General features: G+C 40.1%; 1 protein-coding gene across 1 annotated transcript in view; it reads right to left on the bottom strand.

Moving 5' to 3' along the window:
* The window catches only part of kcnk3a (potassium channel, subfamily K, member 3a), a 29343-nt gene extending 4793 nt beyond the window's left edge, over nt 1-24550 (bottom strand). Inside the window, exon 1 of the mRNA XM_071467819.1 lies at nt 24092-24550. Coding sequence (XP_071323920.1) covers nt 24092-24374 — 283 coding nt within the window. The 5' untranslated portion in view covers nt 24375-24550. The remainder of the gene's footprint in view (nt 1-24091) is intronic.
* Between the last annotated feature and the right edge of the window lie 912 nt (nt 24551-25462).

Here is a 25462-nt window from a genome sequence, read left to right as displayed (position 1 = left end):
TGGTCAGACTGTCCAGCCACATCTCAGCTCAGGCCTGTGAATATTAATGTGGTTCTGGTTCTCTGCTACATTTTTAATCATTTATTACACTCCTCTCAAGCACTGCAGCGGAAAATACTATGATCTTCAATTGCATTTACTTTACTTCTGACCATATTATTTCCGTTAAATCCAACAGATACTATTATGGTATTAAAACAAATGGTCAGTATCTTGATTTGTCATCTGTCTCTCATATTATTATTAAGCTCAAAGAAGTACTATATGTTTGGCCCAACAGTAAAATCTCATTCATCCATAGCCCATGAAACAATAATCTTATATATATGAAAGTTACGACCTTGTTGTTTGATATACCATTACTACAAATTTGTGATTTCATCTAAAAGGTACAGAATGATTATCAATCCCATTTTATTTTACATTATTTTTACAGTTTTGGTGATAAATAAGTATAAGTTAGTATGGTTGATGTGAGTAGACATTTTGGTCAAGGTCGACCTTATTGTTTTGGGAAAGCCTAAGGCCTATACCTTTCAAACAAATCAATTGCACTGGATCACAAACTATGACTGTAAAAATCATCATTTTCATCATCACTGTAAATATGAATTTATCTGACATGGAACAATAGAGAAGAGACAGAGAATCAGGACACTGGCTGAGTGATATCTTTTAACCTGCATTTATTCTAACATTAAGGCTGTTTTACTCCCTGTGAGCTGAGCTTTTACATTTTAAGAGGTAAAAGCACTTATTAGCCATTCATTGTGGGGTGAGCGGGACAGTGTGTTAGGGTTAGGGTTAGGTGAGCAGAGAGGCCGAGCTGCAGACCTGTCAGGAGCTGTCAGCAGCAGGGAGCAGCTTATTGAGACGTGGGGACGACCGGAGTGACAGTGGCGCTCGTCAACAGCAGACGCAGGGGCTGGAGGCGACAAGGCCAGCAGTCCTGCCGCTGTGTGAGAGAGTCTAAAGGCCCACATGACAAGCTCATCCTCCCCCCTCTCCCCACCCCCCAAACTTCTCCCGCTCCCCCAACAGTGACAAAGTTATCATGAGACAGGACGTCTCCACGGCTTGTCCTGGCATGCAGGAAAAAGCCACGAGGGCTGCTCACTCTGTTTACATGGATTACAGTCATTGCCACTGGCAGAGGAAAAGTGCTGCCTCATCGCTATGAAAGGTGAAAGAAACAATGGACCACAGAGGTTTGATTGGCGTCTGAAGAACCCCACTCTCTTCTCAGGCTGAAAGCATTAATATTGAACATGTTTGGCTTCAAAATAGTAGTGTCATTATGTAGGAATGGCTGCGACTATTTGCACATATTTCATGGAGAGACAGGGAAAAACAGAGAGGAGACATCTGGGAAATTACAGGCTATCCGTTTTTTCTTGAGGAAACAGTAATTCCCTCTAAAATTAGCTCAGATTGTCAATTTGTGTAAGGACTGTTGCAACATATAAAAGCAGTATCAAAGACTTTGCCGCAACCCCAGGCCGATTGTCTCATAACCTAATTTCTGTAATTATCATGTGAAAGAAAATATGAAAATTGCATACAACTGAAAGGCGATAAGAGCCTTTAAAAGACTTATTAGGCAAAACTAACAAGCAGAGGAGGCTTATAAATGTCAGCTGAACACAGGTGCACCGTACTCTAAACTCTCATTCCCTCCTCACTTCTGCCTCTCATTACTGAATCATAATTTACAGCCAATCATTTACGCTAATGCCTCTAGCAACAGGCTGGTCCTAATTTAAATGCTTCAAAACAAATCATTTTACAGAGAACAAATATTCCCTTATGATATCTTTACCGTTCCCGAACACTGCCAACATTTTGTAATTCAGAGATTTAATTTCAAGTCTTCAATCCTGGTCTTTTTTCCTACCATCTAATTCATTTCACAATTTTTAATCCTCCCATAGCAGATGGGCGCACAGCTTTATTCAGTGCTGTGCCATATTAACCCTCATTCAGATTCTCTAAATTAAACGTCTGATATCCTCCAACACTGTAGCAATGCAAATCACATCGCTGGTGCTGGCTGTCATTTCACCTTTCAGTCCTGTGATTGCAGGTTTGTCTGCGAAGATGACAGCTCAGTGAACACAGCTCCTTCCCCACAGTGTCTGCCTCTAAAACACACTCGGCCACATCACCCACTGCATCTAAATTCTTGATTATACAGATTAATTAGGCTGGGATAAAAAAAAAAAACAGGCTTTGAAAATACATCAAAGAATGGCATAATGTGGCTGTTAGGGCTCCAGTTCTCTTTGATTACCAAGCATAATTTGTTCTCGCCAGCAAGATGAGGAGCGCAACCTATTCATCAAGCACATCACCTCAACTAATGGAGAAGGATTGTCAGAGAGGTGGTGCATCTATCAGGGGCCAGTTTATGAGGATCTTTGTATGTATGTAACTCAAATGTCCACAAAGTAAAAGACCACAAAGAGAAAATATATGTTTCCCGAAAAAATGAAATAAAACACATCATTGATGTGATTGATGTGCAGACCAGTGGGATTACAAATCACGTTATGAAACCTGGCATGTTACATAAACAAATATTATATGTCTAACAAGATGGAAAGTCTCCACAGCGTCTCTGGAGAGGAAACTTCAGGACATGCAGACTCAGTAACAGAAATGCTGGTGGCAGAGCTGCTCTCTCTGGGGTTCAGTGGTGACTGATAATGTCCTCAGACATCTCTACACCCTGGAGACCAGCCAGTGCCACGCTGAATAATGCACTCCCCAGTTTGTGTGTGTGCATGGGTGTGTGTGTGGTGCAGGGTTTCACTTAAGACTGGGGGCAAAGGTGAAAACAGTAGCCAGCTGGATTCTGTTGTGTTTGCATAATTACGCAGGTATAATTAAAGGATAAATCATCTCATGTTGCTTTCAGGAAAACAGTTGCAAAGTGTTTTTTAGTGCTGTGCATAAAAGGGATAAGGATTTGACGTGTCTTTAAAGGGGTCTAAGTTGTTACTGCTGTAAAACAAACATTTTCTTGTATGTGACGCTTTATATTTATACAGTACATTTATTTATTTATTTTCAAACGATGCCTCGTGTGTAAATTAGTCTTTTATTATTCTGTGTTTACGTCATTAGAATCTACTGTTCAAATCTAAATTACCTTTTCTTTTTTTTTAAATCACATACAGATTGGGGAAATGCATGTAAATATATGCACAGTTTATCTTGATTATTTCCATTTGATGTCATGGAGCTGCACTTAGTGAACATCATAAAGCTTTGAAACCTGCCCAAGTACATACATTGTGCTATATAAACAAACTCACCTTGCCTTGCTAACTGTATTATACAAACTGACAATAAAATATATATGTAGAGTGAAAGTGAATCTTAACACTATTTGACCCCTGAGATGATAAGAAATCAACTCATTAGACAGCAGCATTAACCAAAAAGAAAATCAAAGTGGGCACAGAATATTAAACCTACAGCAAAGTGGACACAAACGATTGTGAAGACTAACAAACATATGCTATTTCATATACATTTATGTCAATCTAGCAAATAACAAGTTAGATAAAATAGTTTCGTCTGCTTCTGGTTGCTGCCAAGCACACAACTCAGAGTTTCCTTCATCTGGATTACAGCTGTTATATACTATGAGGAATCCTTCACATCATGAATTACTGATGTTAAAAGCACACATTCTGGAGGAGTTATGCAAAAATATTTGTTATATATTAGTCACCAGAAATAGAGCTATGTTTCCATGTAAATGATAGTATTATTATAATTACAGGAAAAACATACATTTAAAAGAAAAGTACAACCATTTGAAAGTCTTCACATCAGCAGCTAGTGAAGAACTCCCTTTGAAGAAGAGTAACTTCTATAGTTGTAATAATTTACAGTTCCCTTGAGAGGACGTGAGACTCAGTGTGGATGTCTGTAGTGGTGAGTAAACAAATTCCTTTTGCAAAGCCCAGTGTGCTCAGAGGTGTTACACACAATCACAACATTCAGCCGTATATGGCTGGCCTAGTTCTTCAACATACAGGTGGCCAGAGCAGCTTTTCCTGTGTGACGTTGCTCTTCTCAGCATTTACGCTATCCCTAAAATGTTGCGCAGACTGGGGAATGTTCTGTACAAATGTACAAATAAACACTGATCATGTCATGAGCAGTAGCGCACTCTGCTTCCCAGCATGCCTTCTACACAGCTCACTTTCATCTCCAGCTGTGTCCGGCCAAAGATATAATTACACGACCTGGCAAACTGTAACTCTTGTCCACTTGCAAGCATCAAGCGTTTCCATGGATGACACCCAAGGAGTAAAAGTTAATAATGATTCTGGATTTCCCACGACTTGTGTCTTACCTCTATCTAAAATGTGGACCCACAGACCCCCATCAATTCTCTATCACAGACACCTCAAACTCTAGACGACCCCAGGATTGTTTATTCAGGCACTCAAACACAGCTCTGGCTCTTCCACCTCCCTCCATTACTCCGTCCGGCTTTTGACCCACAAGCCCTCGCTGACAGCTGCTGTGTAATGTCCATGTAATGAGTGTGAAAGCAAAGAATTCTAGTAATACCTTTTATTGGAAAAAATATCAACATTTATAGTAAATGAGCGCAATCATGAATCTAGAAAAGAAGCACAGCTGCTTCATTTGTTTTTGTGAGTCATGGATTGACTGGACTGATAGAGAGGCAGATGGTGAGTAGCATCTATGTTAGTTAGCAGTAAATGTTAGTACCATTGATTAATCAAGTTAATTTGTCCTGAAATAATAAATACATCTCAAATGAGCCATTTCATTTAATATTTTCAGGAAATTCAGATTCTCCCACTAATGGTCAGTGCACCAAATCAACAAGTCCTCCAACATAAATGATGAAATAGTTAGTTAATGGCTTCCAAAACCATTACAGATTATTCATATAACTTCTTTCCACTTCCATGCTTAGGGTTTAATTAGGCTTAGGCAACTACTTGGTTAAGGTTAGATAAAGGTCATGGTTAAAATAAATCAACGTTCAGTGGAAACAGGATGCAAGCGGTGGTCTCCTGTATCAAATTCACATGCCCTGTTCACCCCAACCTTAAAAAAAGTGATGCTCTGGTTTAGACTTCAGCAGGTAGGGATAAATGTTACACTTTTTATTGTTTATTATTGCAGGGCTCACTTTTGCACATATCACCAAGATCATGGTACCTCCTCTACTTTTGCCTCTGACAGACATCAGTCATTGTTCATATGACCACAAGCTGTCCATGTTGTGAAAATGCAAACAAAGGTTTAACAAATGACTCCTGCTCTTGTTTTTCTGGTGAACACAGACAAATGTAGATGAACTTTAGACTTAAGACTTTAATTGAGTTCTTTTTGGACTTTTACATTTTTTGTGAACCAAATCAAAGCCAGAAAGCAAAAAAGATGATGGCTTCAGTCATTCCAGCAAATGCCCCAAAACATTTCTCACCATCAGTCAACATTGGCGTCATTTAACCATGACCATGTTTATTCCCTAACTTTAGGCAAAGGGCTATTTTAACTCAAACTGGAATCTTTTCCAAACTCTAACCAAGTCATTTTTGAGCCTAAATGTACCAGACATGATGATGATATGTTACATGATATAACTCTCTGCCATTGCTGTGTGAATGTGTGTGTGAGTGGGTGAAAGACGTAAAATTGTAAAGCACTTTGGATAAAAGCAGTATGTCCTTTCACCATATACCAAATTAAGATGTTTTCATTTTACAAGTGGTTAAATGTGATTGGAGTTCAGTCATTTTGACACTACATACCATATATTGGCCTTTGCAAGGATGTGCTCTGTTATATTCAATACTTGCAATTATGTCAGGTAGGTCAGCTTCTACATTATACTGTTGTAGCTGTCAGCAGATTGTAAAATAGTGAGAATAATCTCTCTAATCAAAATTTCATTATATGCAGCGACAGTGAACAAGGAGCCTCTCCAGCCGGTACAAGAGAGGGAGAGAAAGAGGGGGATACGGGATGTATTCATCACAAGCAATCTGATGTTACGCCAGAGGAGACAGCACATTGGCAAAGCGTCTGTCTGGGTTCACTTTAACTCGGTTACCCCTGTGTGGGCTCCAAATCGGGCCTGGGAGCATGTGCTCTCATCCAGCACACAGCTGAGACCCAAACACTAAAGCATCACAAGCCTGAAGACCAAAGCAACCAGGGGTTAGATCAGAGAGCTGTGACTCGGCTGCCACGTGCCCTGAGCTTGCTTGACGTGTAGTAAAACCCTCTCATCAACGTGTGACACACCAACAACGTTCACAAATACAACACATTCATCCTTGATCCAAAAGCACCAATCTGCGCCTGTGTGTGTCCGATCATCCGAGTCTAATGTTTTGCTTTCACTGAAAAAAAAAAAAAAAAAAAAATCCCTATCAGGATCTATTTCCAAACGTACTCCTTAGGTTCCTTTTTAGGGGATATGAGAGGAAACCTTGGCAGGCTGCAGTTTTCCATGAGGTCAGTAAGCAAGGCATTCCATGTGGAGAGTGAGATCTCTGGGAGGGTTAGCTAATTAAATAAATCACGTGATTTATGTACCTGATACACAGTTGATACGGATTTGTTTTAAAACTCACAACACAGCTGCACTAAGGCACAAGTGGGGTTCACACAGATACTGTACACAACGAGCATGGGTAGAGGGAGGAGGAGGAGGTGGAAAGGGTACAAGAGGACATGAGAGATGAAATATGAAGGGAAAGAAAGCAAGAAAATGAAAGGTTAGAAAATAAAACTTAAGGGAAATACAGATTTTGAACACATAACTCACTCTTTGCTCTGTACTAAATTCATAAAACGGTCCATTTAAAGAGCCAACACACATTTAAAGCTTTAAAACTTAATTTAGATAGCAGGAAGTCTTTAATTTGTAGTCATTGCTAATGTAGGAACTCCGAGCAGGGATTTCTTTCCAGGCTTTTAAGAGGTCAACTCAAATAACAGACGTATCTGTTTCAAGTGCTCCATTTGGGTTATCTGCTTTAAAAGTGTGCCTGTGTTGGCACGAAGAGAGTAAGAGTGGAGAGAAAGAGAGAACATGTTGTGTAATATGATACTGGATTTTGAAATAGTTTCTTTTGGGAATAGATGCTAAGTCCCTGTGGTAAACTGCTGGCAGGAGTGCAAAATATACCTGCTTATCGCTGTCAAGAATGATAACACATGAAGTCAAAACAAACAGATATACAGAACAATGACATGACCGCTTAACTTCCCATAATCTGGTAACACGTTGCGTTCAAAATGAGCCTGAACAAGTCAAAACAATGGATATGCAGTTGATAGTTAGCTACAAGATAATGAAATCATTCAAATAGCTTTTTTTGAATCATGGATACACTATCTGGAATAATTAGCTAAAAGTAATGGAAATAGCTAAAATTAATAGATAAATGTTAGTTAGCTAAAAGTAATGGAAAAGTGGTTGATTTAGATAGATTACCTAAAAGTCACATGAACAGCTTGGACAGTTATGTTAATGGCTAAAAAGCTAGCTAAAAGTATTTAATAAACAATTTAAATAATAGCTAACATAAAGTAACAATTGAAATAGCTAAAAGTAGTGGATAAACAGTTGAAATGGTCAGCTAATTGTAATGGGTAAACTGTTAAAATAGCTAATGAATAAATAGTTAGCTAAAAGTGATGGAAATATAAACTATAGCTAAAATTAATAGATAAATGTTATTTAGCTAAAAGTGATGGGGATAGTTGCTTTAGATATACTACCTAAAAGTAACAGATGAACAGCTAGCTAAAAGTAATGTTAATGGATATTCTAGCTAAAAGTAAACAGGAAATCCAAAGCTTGAAGAGCGGGAAACGGTTGAAACATTGTTGTTCTACTGCTCCAAGTGGTGGCATGAACGCAAACTTGACCAACTGATGATGTAACATTATTCACCGTTATATAATTGATAGTGTTGAAAATCATTTCAAAAGAGCAAATTTGGAGCACGATGGGTGGCGTATGAAGGAGCTCATCTGACAGGCCTGTTGTGGGGCACATCAGACCAAAAACATGGTGGGAGGCCCAGACCTAGACCTCAGACTACAGTGTGCATAATCAGTCACAGATGCCACTGCTGACGATGGCGGTGAGGATGACGAGGATCATTTTCTGTGGAATATATAAAGAGCAGAGACACACTTGAGACACATCTAGGCTAGGAACTGGGCCAAGTGTGAATCAGGAGACGATTGCTAAAATTCACACACTATTAGCTGCCTTTGATCCATTTGTGCTCCAAACTGTTTTGTTTTTGTCACATGTAACGGTGAAGAGGCAGCTGATACTGTACAACACAAACAACATTTTATGCTCGTTAAGCCTGACACAGCGGGCCGGGGGTCTCTCTGGTCGAGCGTAAGAGAATTTGCATGTGCAAAATAGTCCAGCTCTGTGTCATTAAAAAACCAAACATATGTGACAAGCCTGCTATAATTTGACATGGTTATTTCACGCCTGCCTTGTGATTTCTGGTAATTTGGACTGCAGCCGGGTAATGTTTTATTCAGCTGAATGCTCTTTTTAAAAATAGCTGCTGCTTGTCTTGCTATCTTCCCTCACTCTAACATTTTTTTTTTTTTTTTTATCAAGTCTGACTCTTTCCACCATCCTCTCTCTGTATTTCTCTGTCCCCCTCAGTCTCTAATTCAAAGAGATGCATTTGCTCTTGCTCTGCAGCCTGTGCGGCACAGTCACCTGCCTCTGTCACCTGATTCCACTGATATATTCGTACACATTCTGGCCCCTGTTCAGCTCATTCAGCTGCTCTCAGGGAGCAGATGCTGTCCTAAACTGACATGTGCTGGCGAAGGGGAGGCACTGAAGTCTGGCACGTAACACACACACACAGATCAGTTTACGCAGCAAAAAGGAAAACAATATGGAAAAACCCAGGATTAAATGAGAGGACAGCGGAACACAGGGGCACAATGATAAACATCCGTGCCTGGTTACACAAAGAACTTACATTGAAAAATGCAGCCACAGTTTTCATTCTGTGTACATTGCATGATATATTCTTGTTATCTTTATGCTGTATCCTTAGCGTTTAAGACTAGAGACTGACCATTAAGTCACCCAACTTATCCACTGGAGAGAATTGAAAAGTTTCTTTTCCACTGAGCAATATCCCATTCAGTGCATATCTTGGTTCTACGTTTCCAAAACAAAAGTCCAAATTTTTTCACCATCCTCTGTTTGTGTGTGTTCTTATTACAATACAAGAAATCATGGAGTTTAATTAGTCAAAGCCACAACCAATTTCAGACCAGCGATTTAGACTAAACACCTTCCACATGCACATGGACTACCTTCATCTTTTGTTGGGGGCGTCCTGTGATGGTGATTTAATGGTTTCCACCATGAGTCTAAATGTATTCAGCTCAACTCCGCCACCGCACTAATGACAGTGGTGCTGGAGCAGGTTTAACAAAGCTGGGATATGTCTGATATAACTGCATTTCAATCCACCTGTTTTATGCATTTTAAATTTGTGCATAAAAAAAAACCTGAGAGGAGAAGCCAAAGCATAAAAAAGGAAAAAGAAAAATTGAAAATTATCACCAAAAAGTTTTCATGCTTGGCTGAGGTGGAGATGCAGTGGAAACAGACTCTCCGAGTCAATCAGGACATCCACTGAAGAGATGAGAGACTGTGGCATGAAACAAAAATAAATTCCGTATTTACATCACATTTTCCACATCATTTTTGTTTGTTTGAGGTTTGTCTGGCGCTCTTTTAATTACGTGATTTTGTTGCACCCTCGTCTTCTGCAATGCTGTTTAATTGCATCTGACTGGATTATTAACACCACCATCTAGCTCTTCATCTCGATGAAATAACTCCTGATGTTTAATATTAATGGCAGTGAATGGAAACACTCATTAATTCACATGATCTTTTGTTGATTTTCTTAAAGTTTGGTTATAATGTAGTTGGAGGCTTATATTTTTGATTCTATTTTGTGGTGGCTTCCTGGCTAAGTTAGGTCTAACATTACTATGTTTTGAATAGTAATATAATTAAGGTGCATCTATAGTGGAATATAGTGCGTAGACCTTTTTTTTGTTTTGTTTTTCTTTAGTTTTTCTCACAAAGAGTTTGTGTTACAACTCATTACTAGCTAATCTTCTAAGTTTAAGAAAATGTAACTATGAGATATTTAAAAGAAAAATGAAAGAAAATGACCTCTGACCCTCCGCTCCACTCATCCAAGCACTGGATCACCTCAAACAATTTTAACTTTTGTTTTAACTTGAGAGCTAAATGAATTGTGTCAAATATTCTTACATAAGTTATTACTTACAGAAACTCAGGCCAATATTAAACTGCTAAGGATACTGCCTGATCTCATGATCCACCAGCTTTACAGAAAAATCTCACAGTCAGAACTGACAAGATAGATCCAAACACAAACCCATATGAGGAAATGTGTGGGTGCTTTACAACTCACAGACCACACATCAACATCTCACACAGCCAAGAGTGTGTGTGGTCCTTTGACAATGGCTTTCTGCTGGAGACACGAGTGCCCATCAACGTTCTGGCTAATCTGTCTGACTGGGCTCGTCGCCACCTTGTAAAGCTATCATATGTCATGTTATGTTATGCATGAGACTAATGCTGGCACCTGGCTTAATGACCAGAGGCAATTAAATCAAGTAATGGATCTTATTAAGGTGTTATATGAACCCCTGTCTGCACAGCCTGGTGCTCCTCTTCCTCCTCTGTACTGGAAAATAAGTTGTTTGCTGTTTATTTTCTTTTTTTAAAATTATTTTTCTGGTACAAAATTGACAGAGCGAAAGCTGCTTGTCTTAAAGTTGTTTCATAAGAAAGCCTCAACTGTTATTCACAGCATGCACTAAATGCCTTGATCTAAATGACTGGAAAAGCTGCGTAGCTTAACATCACGACTCATGGAGACAGAATGGTCGTCAATAGCAACAAATAGCTTTTTTCAAGTGCAACATATTTATTTGATTTTCTTTGCTGCGTTTCTTTAACCTCTTTCAGCTAAGTGTTTTAATGATAACAGTTAAATACAGTTGCTTACGGAGATTTCTGTGTGCACGTAAGGACAAACCTTCGATCTCCATAACATGGAGGTCTGTGAAAGTGACCCTGACGCTGACTGCTACTCCTCGTTTGTGACAGACATGCACAGTACATGTGGACAGATTCCTTATTAAATCATAGAGTGTTGTAACTTTGTCCAAACTGTTACTAAATGACCATCCAGTTTTATCTGTGTGTCAGGTCTCCTTGTCACCTTGGTGAGGTAACCACTGCCTCAGGCTGTCCAGATGGCGGGAGCAGACAGACTGGGACCAGAGCATCAGTTCCACCTCCACTCAATCTGCAGGCTCACCTTACCAGACCTGGGTCACACAGTATCTGCAAATCCATCCGTAGCATTTGTTTTAACCTACTTGGAGGTTTTATTGCATCAGCACATTTTAGTTTGCATTACCTTACATAACAAGTAGGCCGCTTTACACAAAAAGTACCATTCATTACAGTGGTGTAAGGAAGATGTGTGAAATTAGTTTCTTTTGTTTAAAAATATGTCTTCACTTTGTTATTCAGTGATATTTCTTACGTGGCAAACTCAGACCTACACAGGCTAAAACCACTATAATAAGGACATGCAAATGCCACTTCACTCAAGTTTATGTTCCAGCCTGAGATTCATTAGGAGCTGAAATAGCCAGAGTGTGCCACTGACTCACTAGATGATGACACAGGAAGACTGCATCTTCTGTTAATTAAACAAAAGTGTGTGTTGAAACTCATCAGTCTGCAGGGGTAAAGCTTAGACACGGTGTTGTTACATTTCACATAAATTAGCATTGTTTCATTTTTATCTCTCTCACCATGTTTCCTGTCTGTATCTGTGACTATCTACAAGTCTAAAAGCCCCCTGAATCTTATCTTTTCATCAATGGGTGATGCAGAGCGCAGTAACCACAGACCATAAATGTCACTATCCATTAATTTTTTATGTTGCAATGATAGCTAGGTTTATTGGCAAGCTAATGTATTTTGTTCCAGCACCAAAGAAGGAGTTTAAAAGCTCTCTGCTTTGTATTTGGACAACTTCAAAACTAGGAGGTACTTTCTCATTAGTGTAGTGTAGTAAAAACAAATACATAAGATCACTCTGAGGTTTTAGTGATTTTATTTGACTGAAATTGGATAGAAGAAAAATATCCCGTAGCTCTATAACAGCTTTTCACAGCAAGAAGCCCTATTCTTAGTTTGTATCCATTAAGCAATCTGCTGTTTACGGGACAAGACAAAGTGAACCAGTGCTAGGCAAAGATGAGTCGTCTTTCTCTGCGTAAGAGGATATTCCTCATTATAATGATAGGAATGAAAATCATCAGTACCCATACTTACAAATAACAATGGACTGTCATTGTTATAATGTATCTCTTTTTATGCAATGCTTGTGTTCACTCCAACCCTGTCAGCAGACAAGAACATATTGCACAATTCTGCAAAACCCCAGATTAAATTCAACAACAATGTTTTATTTGTTATTTCTACAACATCTGTCTATGGCAACAATGGCATGGTTGGAGTTAGGGAAGACTGTGGATATGGCAAATAAACTATGGTTAAGGTATGGGGTTAGGCAACTAATGCACTTGGTTAAGGTTAGGAAAAGGTCATGGTTACGGTTAATAAAAAGGCAAACATTAACTGCAGGTCTTCAATGGAAGGTAAATTTCAGTCTCCTGCATAAAGGCTTTCCGAAGCCACACAGCCATCTGACAAGCATTTCTGACGAAGCACATGGCACCTTCAGGCTCCACTCATTCAGGTGAGTCCACACTGCGGGGGTGCCAATGCAGATGGCTTCAGTGAAAAAAAAGGCAGGGCGACAATAAAGTTGAACCTGGCTTAATTTTTTACTGTGACAACAACTAACAATCAAGCAGCTGCCTGTTTGTAACAATGGCTGGTTCTTTCTGAAAGGTTTTCTCCATCGTCAAACATGTAAAAAAAAAAAAACAAACAGGAGAAAGCAGAGGATGACCATCTCACTACTTGACCATTACAGTAGTCAATGCAGTGTCATTTTGGTGCTATCAACACAGTTGCTATGCTTGAAATTCATCTTTGTCCAGGCAGATTGCTTCTGTAGCCATTTGGGTCAATCGCCATCAACGATAAACACCCTGGACCTGTTTTCCACCACCACACATCATCATGTAGACCAGAAGCAGACTCGTCACCTCTGACAGGAGCGATATTAGGATTATTCCAGAGAAAATAGGTTAGCAGCCTGTTGTTTCAGCCCAAGGTTGTCACAGGGCACTTTTTTTTTATTGTGTATGGATATTAAATGTGTACTCATAAGCTCGCGCTCAGATCACAGCCCCTGGGGGTAAACACGACTCACCTATCACTGTTATTATTATTATCATTACGCCCCAGTGTGTGACAGTCCACTTCATCCAGGTTGGCTTGTTGAGAGATTAAGCAGATGCTGGAAACAAATTGGAAAACAAATTCCCCTGGGAGGCCGTATATAAGCCAGGCGAGCTACAGCCGCTTGGCGCTGTCGGACCAAATCATTCCACTGCTCGGAGCCAGTTGGAGCAGCGTAAAGCTAATGCACCACCCCGGCTACCAGAGCACTCAACACTATCCCACTCTGTGGACTCGGAGAAGGTTGGAGCCGTCAGGAGCCAGTGAGTTGTGAGAAAATCACTTGAGGTTGTTATGATAAGGACGGCAATGAAAGCTCTGTTTTTTCTGCAAGCCATAAACATACAGTATTAACTTCTCACCTCTCACCTCAGTGTTTAGATGCTTTCCACACAGCTGATGAGCCTACCATGCTGGATGTGGAAAGATTTTTTTATTTGTTTTTTTTTTTTTTTTTTTTGGCACATGCTTGTACTGAGGCAGAAAAGCTAAGGCTACAGAAGCGTCACCATCTCTAGGCACTGGGGAGACAGCTCAGCGCTTTGGGCACACAATCAACACTCAGCCGGCTGGTATAACACCCCCCTCCCGTCTGAGAGAACTGTGTGTGAGAGCTGCGTTTCATGACATTGTGCGTTCCTCAGGGAGAGTTTCTCTGGTGTGGTCATGTGACTAGCTGTGTATTGGCTTTTTATAGCAACAGTGGCTATTTGTAATTTTGGTTTTCGGGCCATGCAATGCACTCTACATAGAGCTTCAACCGGTGCTCTGATAAAAAATTGTGCTTTATAGCAGCTGACTTTGTGTTTTGCAGGAAGATTTTATTTAGTAGTTTGGAATAAATATATTTTGGGTGATGGTTTTTCAAATATCAATTCTGCAACGCTTTAACTGAGCTTTTTATGTGTCGTTCTGTAGGATTATACATAAAACTTTATGCTATGGTGGCTCTGTACAGTAACTCTTATTTTTAACGAAGGGGGTAAAGAGAGTTCAAACAGCAAAATATATGAGGACACACAGATTAACACCACACACATACCAGTGTACGCATAATGAGCTTCTTAGTGCAAATTTCCCATCAGCATTCAGGCATTTCTCCAAGAAATAATTTGCAGCTCAGTGTGGGCTATTATACTGTGTCTCTTAAGCATCGTTGAGGAAAATGTCTGGATGCTTTTGTGCGAGTGCCTTCTCCCACATTTCTGCATAATTTGGTAAACACAATGCAGGCAGTTCATATGAAATGGCTCACATAGGTTTTTGAGATTAATGGAGAATTAATCTCAAAAACCTATACGAGCCATAGGTTATGAATGACAGCAGAGAGCAATTTCATTATAATGTCTGGCAGACTAAATCTCTAGGTGGACATATTGTTGAATGCCATAAGTGTCAACAGTGGTCACCTGTTACCAGATGTGAGTGACATACAATAACCCAAACCTGCAGTGGACTATGATGATATTTTGTTGCATGCAAACACATGCAGCTTTGAGGAAAATATACTGGCATGTAACATACTTGTTTGTCCTGTGGTGATATGGGAATTAGCCCCTTAAACCTCTGTTAAACTATGTGGTCAAACATAAGTGCAAGAAAACAGAAGAAAGCATTTCGGCCTAAAACAAACCAAAAGTTTATGGCAAAGAGAAAACCATGTTTACAGTAATGTCAAATATCTCCACTACAGCTTTTTGACAGAATTACAATAAATGTGAAATGTCTTCACTACACTTTTTAGCAGCCTTTAATCAGCATCATTCAACATGAGCCCTGGAAAATTTGGAAAAATGACTTTAGTCTAGACTTTAGTTTAGAGTGTCGGTGAGTTTTATGGACATGGACAAAACCAAGTTGAGATGACAGAAGTGCCCACACTGAGGTGATTCAAATTCTCACAGCAGCTGTAGTTTTTTCCTCCTCTCACAAAAAGTGAAGTATGAAAAGTAAAACCCAGGAACATATTTCACTTTTTTACACAATAGCTTTTTTTGAGTTACAGAAGCTCGAGAAAGAGAAGATAGCTCAATAAATAGCCCAACTGGACTGAAAGAAAACTGCACAATCTGGCAACACTGTCGGTAAGGAAGCTTTCTGTACTTTCCCTGCAAAGCTTTTCTTTCTATGGCCTACTCCACTGCAAAACCCAAAGAGCCACAACAGCCACAGTCTTTTATACCAGCATTGTTCCTGGAATCACATCCCAACTATCTGCACCGTGAACAAGTTTCCAATACCTTTCCTTTTCAGGTCACGGGAGGAGAAACACAGTGATGCAGCCTTGTTCAAGAGACATCCAGTGGATTGAGCTCAGTGCTCACACAAATACAGACCAATTTCCAGCATGCAGTATATCTCAATCTTAAAGCAGAGGTCTGCTAATATAATGTATATTAATTACTGTCAACATGTCCCATGGGAATCAAAATCAACAATTAATGTATTCAATTAAGAAGTATTATCTAACATAGCCAAAGCCTGATATTTCTTATTCCTCAGTGCTATAGAGATCCAAATATGTTTTTACTTGTTGTCCAAAAACCAATAAAAAACACATCATTGCTGCGGGCGACATGTTCCTTCATTATGATGAACAAGGAAATGTAATTTATTTTAAAATCAATCCCACATACATCATTCTGCTGCTATAAATACCCACTGGAGCACCAAATGTGTATAAATCCACTGCTGAAAATAGTCCCTACCAAATGCATAAAAACTACAATGAACAGCTGTTTTAATAAATAACAGAGCCTTTTTTTATACTTTCAGTAGGAACCAATGGGCTTGCAGCTGAGTACCACAGACAGGACAGAGAAGTCTTGGTCTTTTCATAGAATTTATTGACAGTAAGAAAATTATAGAGTAACACCAGATTTATCCTTTTAAAGTGCACTTCAACAAATTCTGCCTCCAATGAACTGAAGCAGTAATCCGCACTTCCTTTATACATTAACAGTGTTGATGGAGTTATAACACATATTTAATGTCTGGGGCTCTGGGACACATCTCAGTTAATCTCAAATTTCCACTGGAAGGATTACGATATTAATCGAGCAGCGAGTGTCCAGCCCTCACTAAAAGCTCTGGGTTGTGAAAGAGGAACATAATTCAATACACAAGGACATGAGATTATAAGCATTCTTTCATTCAGAGAAAAAAAAAGAACAAGAGGAAAGAGAACACATTTCAAATCAAAATAAACCCCGCAGGAGCTAGTTCGACACAATGTACTGTAGCTGAGACTTTACACATCACGTCGAGTCTATTTATACTCTGGAACAGAATCAGTAGGAAACTTCAAATGAAAAGATTGAGATCTCACTACTGTGTACTATTTTATTTGGTTAAACTCCAGTCAGCCTTTGCTGTATTATGAAGTCTAATAAATACAAAGTCATGTTTTGTTTAGTGACTCAGGCAAGCGCTCAACTTTCCATTGAGGCAGCGGAGCATAAAGCAGACGTACAATGAGTAAACATTCGCTGGTCATGTGAACGGAGCAGCAGCAGCAATGAGAGTCACTTCTATCAACTTTCTCAGACGTTATTCCTCCAGATCCAGAACAGCAACAAACTCTCTCAGCCAATAATAGCTGTGGATGTTTCAATGTTTCTCCCCGTGCCCTCAGTTTGTACCGACTGCTCTGCGTCAGAGATCTGATTCTGTTATTGTGCATAAGGTGTTTTTAATTGAAGAGACTAAATGTTGCAAATGCTGGAAATGAGATTCAAAATCCATTAGACACCTTGAAACGCAAGGATTTGTTTGCTTTGTGTCTAATTATTTAGACAGCTGTTGAGTTGTGGTTTCACATGGCTCTGTAATATTTACTCTATTCAATAACGTTAAAACATTAACTATGATTACAAAACAAAGAACCTATTAAAATTCACATTAGTGGAGTGCTGCTGTGTTCATTAAAGTTTTATGCTCATTCAGGTCGACTTAGTAAACTTAGGAGCTTTAGTTTACTTTTAACAGACAAATCAACAAAGTTTCCTTCATTACAACAGAGGATTTCCTTTATAATTACGCTCTCTGATAATAATGATATAATAACACCACTCTTTTGACTGAGGCCTCATTGTTTGTCTCCATTTGTAAGTTAGTAAGTAAACTTTATTTCTAGAGCACCCTTCAAAAGCAGATTTACAAGTTGCTTCTCAGGTGCACATAAAATACAATGCCACAAGAGTTTCAGGGAATGCTCAGTCATAGAAAAAAAAAAAAAACAACATATAACAACATCAAACCTCTGGAGTAAGTGGATGAACAAATGCCAGCCTAAAGCAGTGGTGTTTTGAAAGCTTTTTGTCCAAACCATGGCTGATCGGGGCAAAAGGTAAAGAAATACTCCCAGTTTGTAAGCTTAATTAATACATGAGCAGACAGGCATCAATATCGTTGTGCCTGCAAATGTCACTTGTTGCATAAGGTAACCTTTCAGCAGGTACAGCACAGGCAGTTAGCACTGACCTCAGTATGACAGGCCTTTTCTCCTGCCTTTAGCTGCACACTTACAGCTGCCTGAAGTTTCTGACCTTCTTGTAACCTTAGTGACACAGAGCTGCGCAAATCAAACAAAGAGATCTCAGCCATCCTTTCAGCTCTTAAGGCTTCAGTGACCGCCTCGTGGCGGGACTGACTCAAAGATGCTGAGTCCAGCGCTCTTTCTTAATCAGCGTATCATTAACGGGAATATTTATGTCATACACAGTTTACGCTGCAGGACCTGTTTAAAGTCTGTTGTGTAATTTATTTTTAAAAAAGGGGGGAAAAAAATCCATCTTTCTTCTGTCGGCTAACAGCTCTATGTCACATTACATCTCAGTGTGTCTCCATGATGAGCGGGGAGGGCAGTGCCTCACTGCAGAGCACCACACTGGGTTATGCAAGGTAATTTACTCTGTTTTGGAGCCTTTTATACAAGCGCCATGAAGAGTTACAGTCACCCTACCCCGCCAAATCACTTGAAACACAGCAACGGCTCCTCAGCAGGCCCAGGATAACATCCCCCCTAACTAAATTAAACTGTAACCTGAAACTGCTCTGGTTGATTATATACCATTCATCCTCAATCGATTCATTGTAGCTAGGCTCTGTGCAGCACTTCTCCATTTTTTGAGCAATTTGGCAAACTGGATATTTAGAGGTTCCACTGTAAGAGCAACGCTGATATTAAAAACACAAGTTCCACCAAAAAAAAAAAAAATAAATAATAAAATAAATAAATAAAAAGCCTTTCTTAGCTACAGTGCTTCAAATGACCCGAAAAGCTCCAGTGGAGAGGCAGGCTTGCTTTAGGGAGTATCACAATAATCTTCTATCCTTTTTGTGAAAGCCCCTCTTGCAGTTTAATGTCCTTAGTTCTAATGCAAGAAAAAATTGACTTGTATGCTCCTAATTTGCAACAGAAAATATGATTTGGAAGACACATGACACTGCTCATCCACTCCTACTACTGACCTTTTCTACCAACATGATGAGGAACTGTCGCACATGTGCTGAACACATCAGGAGGAAATATAATTGTTTTCTCCATCAAATATCCACTCCTGCAATACAATACATTATAAAATGATGCAAAACATTTTTGCGGTCGTTCAGGCACTGGTGGTACACTACTTGGTTCAGCTTTGGGGGAAGGTTGTGGTTTCAGTTAAATGTTAATAAAACAAACACATCCTGTCTCATAGTTCAATTCACTTTTCACTTTTTCAATATTTTACCAAGACCATCTTTCCCTAACTTCAGCCTGGTGTTACTACTGTCTGATCCTAATGGAGGATATGCTGTGGTATCTACTGTAAATGGACTTCATAATGATAACATAATTAGGGAGTAGTTATGATTCCTAATTAGGGTTAGGGTTAGGGTAGACTTTGGAATAAAAGCTATTTTGCCTTTAGCTATAAGCAAAAAACACTTTCACTTGTTCAGAAAAACCCAGTGAATGCATCCGTCAACTTGCTATTGCTGTGAATATATCACAGTGTTCTTTCCACAGCTACACATCCTTATCATAGTTATGAATTTATTTGTATCATCACATTTTTTCATCATTTTAATGCCAACACTCCTCTGAGAAGCGCTGACGTATCCATCTCCCTCTGTCTTGACGAGAGTTATGTTCTTTCTGCACTCAACCACTTACTGCGCTAACCTCTTAAGCTGACTGAATAATAATGATGATACTAATGTATTTAATTACCATTAATAATTCACCATGTGCCCTCTAATTATGCCGATGCTGGAAATGGATTCACGTCTGGTGCCAAATCAAAGTCTGTGTCAGCGATGAAAATAGAAAAATGATCAGATATTTTATTCATTGTCAGCCCACATATAGAAACATTAGATTCACTAACCCAGAGAGGATTTGCTGGGCGCGTCTGCTCTTTTTCAGGGAGAGCCTGCTTCACATTAAAGCACTAATATGCTTCCACACTTGGTAGCTGCCCAGTACATCAACAACTGATGTACTGGTGGTGACAGAGCAACTAAACCAGAGCTGGAAGGGCTTAGGCTCTGTGATCCAGGCCACTTTTAATGTGATGGGAGTGTGTTGCAAACCAACCAGCAGATTTTCATCACCAGTCCAAGGCTTTAACCCTGACTGATGCTATCTTTTGGGATTAAAGCAACTCATACAGATGCATTTGTATTCATTTCTTCTCTCTACAATAGATTACAGCTTCATAGACTGCAGAGCTCCTCTATCGAAGCACTGAGCTCACGTCTGCTGAATCAACAAGAGGCAAACAGCCAAATGATCTTTGAACAAAAACTATTTAACAAGAGGTGATTCACAATAATAAACATCCAAGCAAAGCATGTGATTTTGAAGGAATGTTTTTTCTAATAACAACCATATGGTGACTTTAATGGGTCCTATCAAAAATAAAGGTTTTGTTTATGAGTCTAAGATGAAGGTTAATGACTTCAGAGATTAGATATCTCTGCAAGATTAATTTACTTAAAGACTGGGCTCACCCAGATTACACATTAAACATATTTTCTCTTTTTTTTCTCATTTACCTCTATTCTGCAGATAATTTTGGTTTTATATGTCTAAGTTTTTAGATGTCCGTCTCTGAGATTTCTGCCTCTAGCCCAATACAATGGACAAAACTGATAATAAAATATACTAAAATGTGAACATTGAGTTACTGGGCTGCAGCATTTTATACAGGGGCTCTTTCATTGCTAGGAAACTAGGTCTGTGGTTTATCTAGAGTAACTAAGACATTATTTCTGGAAAGAAATGTTACTCTTGAAGTGTTTAAATGCAATTTTTCAATGAAAATTCCCGCAAAACTTGGTCAAATAAAAATCATATCTTTCCGCATGGCTCATTATCAACAGAAGTAAGTGACAAAAGACGGTTGTGTGTGTGTGTGTGTGTGTGTGTGTGTGTGTGTGTGTGTGTGTGTGTGTGTGTGTGTGTGTGTGAAAATTTGTGTGAGCTAATCTTTTAATTTACCTTGTGTAAACATATTGTGATATCATATGGGGTGTTACACAAAGACCACTGTTCTCTATGTCAACATGAGCCATCTGCCCCTTGAAAAGCAACACAACTGCTTCACATGTCCTAGAATCACATGTTCCCGCCCTTATCACACATCATACGGCACATCAGATAACACGCAGAGGATATGAGACACGTCTTGTATGTAAGACGGGGTTTTCATGTCCTGTGTTTATCCTCGACACGGTCCAGATGACCTTGAACTGCAGTATGGACAGTGAGTGCCGTGGTCACATACATACCCTGACGTGACAATGGCACTGGAGGTGGGGGGGTGACTGTGCTTGCACCCACTGGGAGAACTCCCTGAGCCCCAGGCTTTTATCGAACCCGGGCAGCAGAGCTCCCCCTAGCATCCTGCCATCTTGAGACCGCTTTTCTTGCTCAAAGCTCATTTTTCTCTCCCCCTGTGGTGTGTCTAACATCATTTCAATCTTTCCCCACGCAGTTGGTGAGTAAATGGATACCCAGCCCTCCCCCTCCCCCTTCTTCTCTGGAAAGCGATGACTGGTTACTGATTGCGGCTTCTCCTCGCTTCTTTCCTAATGTTAAATTATTAGTAGAGCATGCTGGGACCAGATCTTGTCATGTGTTTGCTGTTTTCCTCTGGCGGTTGTGTGCTTTAGAGAAGTGAAATGATGTGTATATTTATTCATAGCTTTCCAGGATATTATTTGTTTTTGATAGAGTAGACAGCCTATGTGTTATATACAATATGAAATTCAAATAAGCCGTGTTAAGATTGACTCGTTTCCTCTTTTATTCGTGTTACGGACACATAGAAGGAACAATGTTTTCACATCAACTCCAGCACTCTGGTCCTTGGGGGTGTCCTGTGTTGGATCAGAATGTCCTGAGGCCTCATTTCTAAAATGGCTTTAATTATAATTTCAAAGAATGTGAGAGGAAATAACAGGTTCATGGCTATTTTTATATTTTAGATGGTGATAGAAATAGTTTTAGCCTCTGTTTCATATGATAAAACTTAAAGAAATCACAGCTTTAGCTCAGATCTGGCTCCATGTAAAAACTATATGAAATAAATTAGATGTTTTGTCCCTTCACTCCACTGTTTTACCCCATTGTGTCATTCTCTCAGTATGTGGATGATATGGTATGTCATGGCGGCGTCATATTGAGTATACAGTACAGTATCTACAGCGTTAATGTGGTGTGCCAGTGGAACAGCGAGGGTCTGGTGTTGTCATTAATACTTAATGGCAGGCTGAAACGCCAGTCACTGTGTTTGTGGCAGCTTCGGGGCTCACAATTACAGAATGCAGTTACAGACACCCAGGGTTGGGCTAGTGTGCGATTAGTCGCCTGCATCTGATAGGGTTACAAGTCACAGGTCACTATACTGACAACGGCCCCGGTCACTAAACACAGGAGGAAGGCTCAGATAGGTGATGGTGATAAAGACTTCTTCTAAAAGCTTGAAAAAACAGGCAGTAAAGGAAGACCAAGTGACTTCTCTGGGAAAAAATGAAACAATTTTCCACTTACAAAATGAAAAATTTACATTTATAAACAATAAAATGTACCATTTACCACTATAGCCTCGCTTGGTCTGGTATGACCAACAGGTTATGGTGGCTAACATTAGCAAACTTTAGATATATGCTGTGCCACTGATGTTATTGAGTACATTCACTGACTCTGTGATTCTTTTTAAGCTTTTGCTCCTGTCACACTGTTTTAGCAGATACACAGATACACATGACATCTTTAAAGCAGCTGATTAAAGAAATCAATGTTCCATTAACCTCTAATTACTATTTGTGGCCACAGTGGAAGTGGCTTTTTAGGCAAAAAAATTAGGTTGTGTTGCTTTAAAGATAAAAAACAAAAGGTTGCATATATATACCTGGTCGATCTTTTTTTAACCACAAACAACATCCTTAAAGTGACCGATTTTTAAAACAAAGGCAGACACCGCAGTCTTTTCCTTATTGAATATCTGAAATGTCAGACAAAGTTAAACTTGGACTTGCAGTTGTGTTATGCAAAGAGCTGAGTGAAGCTGAGTTGCAAAAGCAAACAGGCTTCTCTTGAAGGCTGGGTAATAAAATGAGTAAAGAGCTGGAGGCCATGTGGTGCTGTAGGCCCCCTTGGAGCTGGAATAATGAGCAGGAGCACAAGAGAAGAGGCAAAATGACTGTCTCATCACTTAACTTTCCCGGAGCATCTTATCTAATGACAACCTTCAGTTATGAGCAGCAGAATTTCCTAGTTGGAGAGATGCTTGTCCTTAAGAGTCCTTCACTTGCTGCAGGTTTGACTTTGAGGCGACCTCTTTTCAAAGCACTTTGAATAAAACACTTTAGTATAAAAGGCTCTGATGAGAAACCTGTTTATAGAGCAAATTTTCCCTGTGCTCAGTTTAGAAAAAAAAACTGTCTGCTCTCTGCTCAGTCTGTGGGAAGCAACAGGCACAGTGTTTATGCTGCAGTGATGGGGTTATCAACCTGCCACCATCACCTCACGCATGGGACTGCATGTCTCATGGTGCTCAGTATTGATCTTATGTAAAGGTTATATCATTTATAATAGTATGTTGTAACCTTTTGGTATCATAATAGTGACATAATAGTGGTTGCGATGGGCTATGAAGTTAAATTAAGTAACTAAGTAGATCAGAGCACTTCCTCCTGCACTGCCTATTCTTTATAGTTTCTGAGGATTTATGGTTACATCTAAATAATCTTTTATATTTCCTCCACCTGTGTTGTCACTGCAGTTCTCATATAATGTTCCTATAAACAGACGGTGCATTTAGTTTTTCATAAATGAATAGATGTGACTGTTCTCGCCTGTGGTATCTCCTGTTGCCTCCAGGATTTATATTTCTGGCAGTGATGTAGGAAAAATAGCTGGGGTCTTTCTACAATGCTTTCTTAGCAAACTAGTGCTCTACAGTTCATTCCCTTAAGGTTTACACGGACGAGTGGAACAGAAACTGACATATGATCTCTCATATCAACTTTTTTTTTTTTTTTTTTTTGCCGGAGTTCCCACACATGACCTCAGCGCCGCTCTCTTACCTATGGTCGTGATCACAGTGATGGCGAAGTAAAAGGAGCCGGCGAACTTCCACTGCACCCCGGCTTTATGCGGCTTCATCTCCAGCACCACCTTCTCCAGCTCGCCAAAGTCCTCCGTGGACAGGTTGAACTTACTGAGCAGGCCATCTTTCCTCTTCTTCAGCTCATCCTGCTGGGACGTCTCCTTCTCCGACTCCAGCGCGTCGAAGATCGCGGCGCCGACGATCAGGTAGGTGAAGGTGCAGATGATGAGGGCGAGGGTCCGCACGTTTTGCCTCTTCATGGTGGCGCGGTGCGCGTCAGGGGGACGGGCGGAGGGTCGGCGCGGGTCTGGAGGACGGGGAGCTCGGCTGGCTCATGGCTGTGCTGCTCTGACGGAGCAGAGGAGCTCTCTGATTACTTTATGAGCGGAGGAGCTGTTCATTCAGCACCACCCCTCCCTCCCTCACCTCCCTCCCACTACAGGAATCCTCCACCTCCGTCCGTCCCACCCAATCTCTCCCTCTCTCCCTCTCTCTCTCTCTCTCTGAGATTTTCATGTGTCTGCAGAGGAACTGTATTTGTGTGTGTCCCAGTTTAACCCTCACTGCAAAAAAAAAAAAAAAAAAAAAAAAAAAAACTCTACATTTTGCTTAAAGGTGGAAGCAAGTCATTTTACCATCTGCCAGGCGTCCCCGGTGGTCTCTGGAACGCCTTTTTCACTATGATGTAAAAAATCCATAAAAACTTTCAGATTGTCTTTGTTTGTTTGTTTTTTTATCACAGTAACGCATCATAACGAATCTCTGCCTCCCTCTGCTCCGGCTGTTAAATCTCGACCATATATCCACAGGTGCGGGGGGACGCGACGGCCGCGCAGGAACAGGCAGAGCGGCTGAGCAGCGGAGCGGCCCCCGGTGGACAGGTGAGCTTCAGAGCGCACCGCGCACCACAGAGGCTGGTGCGAGCCGACGTGCGCTGGAGCTGCGGGACGGAGGCATGGACCGAGCTCCGGGGAGGGAGGGAGGAGAGGAGCGCGTCTATTTCTGTTCACTTAGTCGCTTTTAAATTCCTTCCAGTCTCAGAGGAAGGCTTGGTTGGACGTCGGCGTGAGCATCAGTTGCACAGTCTCATCATCAGCGTGTCGTTTTTATGTCATTGGTAAAGACACCGATTAGCAAGAAATCGAATTGTGACGTTTTTATTATTTATTACGTTACATTATTACGTTTCTTAAATATTGTAGTCCACAAATGATTGATGAACTTACAAAAACGTCATCAAGAGTAATTATTATCATGCTGAAAATTTGGATCAATTAACTTTTTTCCTTTCTTTTTTTCTTTTCTTTTATTTGACACATGCATGTTTGTCTAATGCATTTTTCAACCA

Source organism: Trachinotus anak, unplaced genomic scaffold, assembly GCF_046630095.1.
Source record: "Trachinotus anak isolate AG129_WGS33_773 ecotype Australia unplaced genomic scaffold, CSIRO_AGI_Tana_v1 ptg000031l, whole genome shotgun sequence".
Taxonomy (NCBI): domain Eukaryota; kingdom Metazoa; phylum Chordata; class Actinopteri; order Carangiformes; family Carangidae; genus Trachinotus; species Trachinotus anak.
Note: the sequence above shows the minus strand (reverse complement) of the source record. Positions and strands in the feature narration are given on the sequence as shown.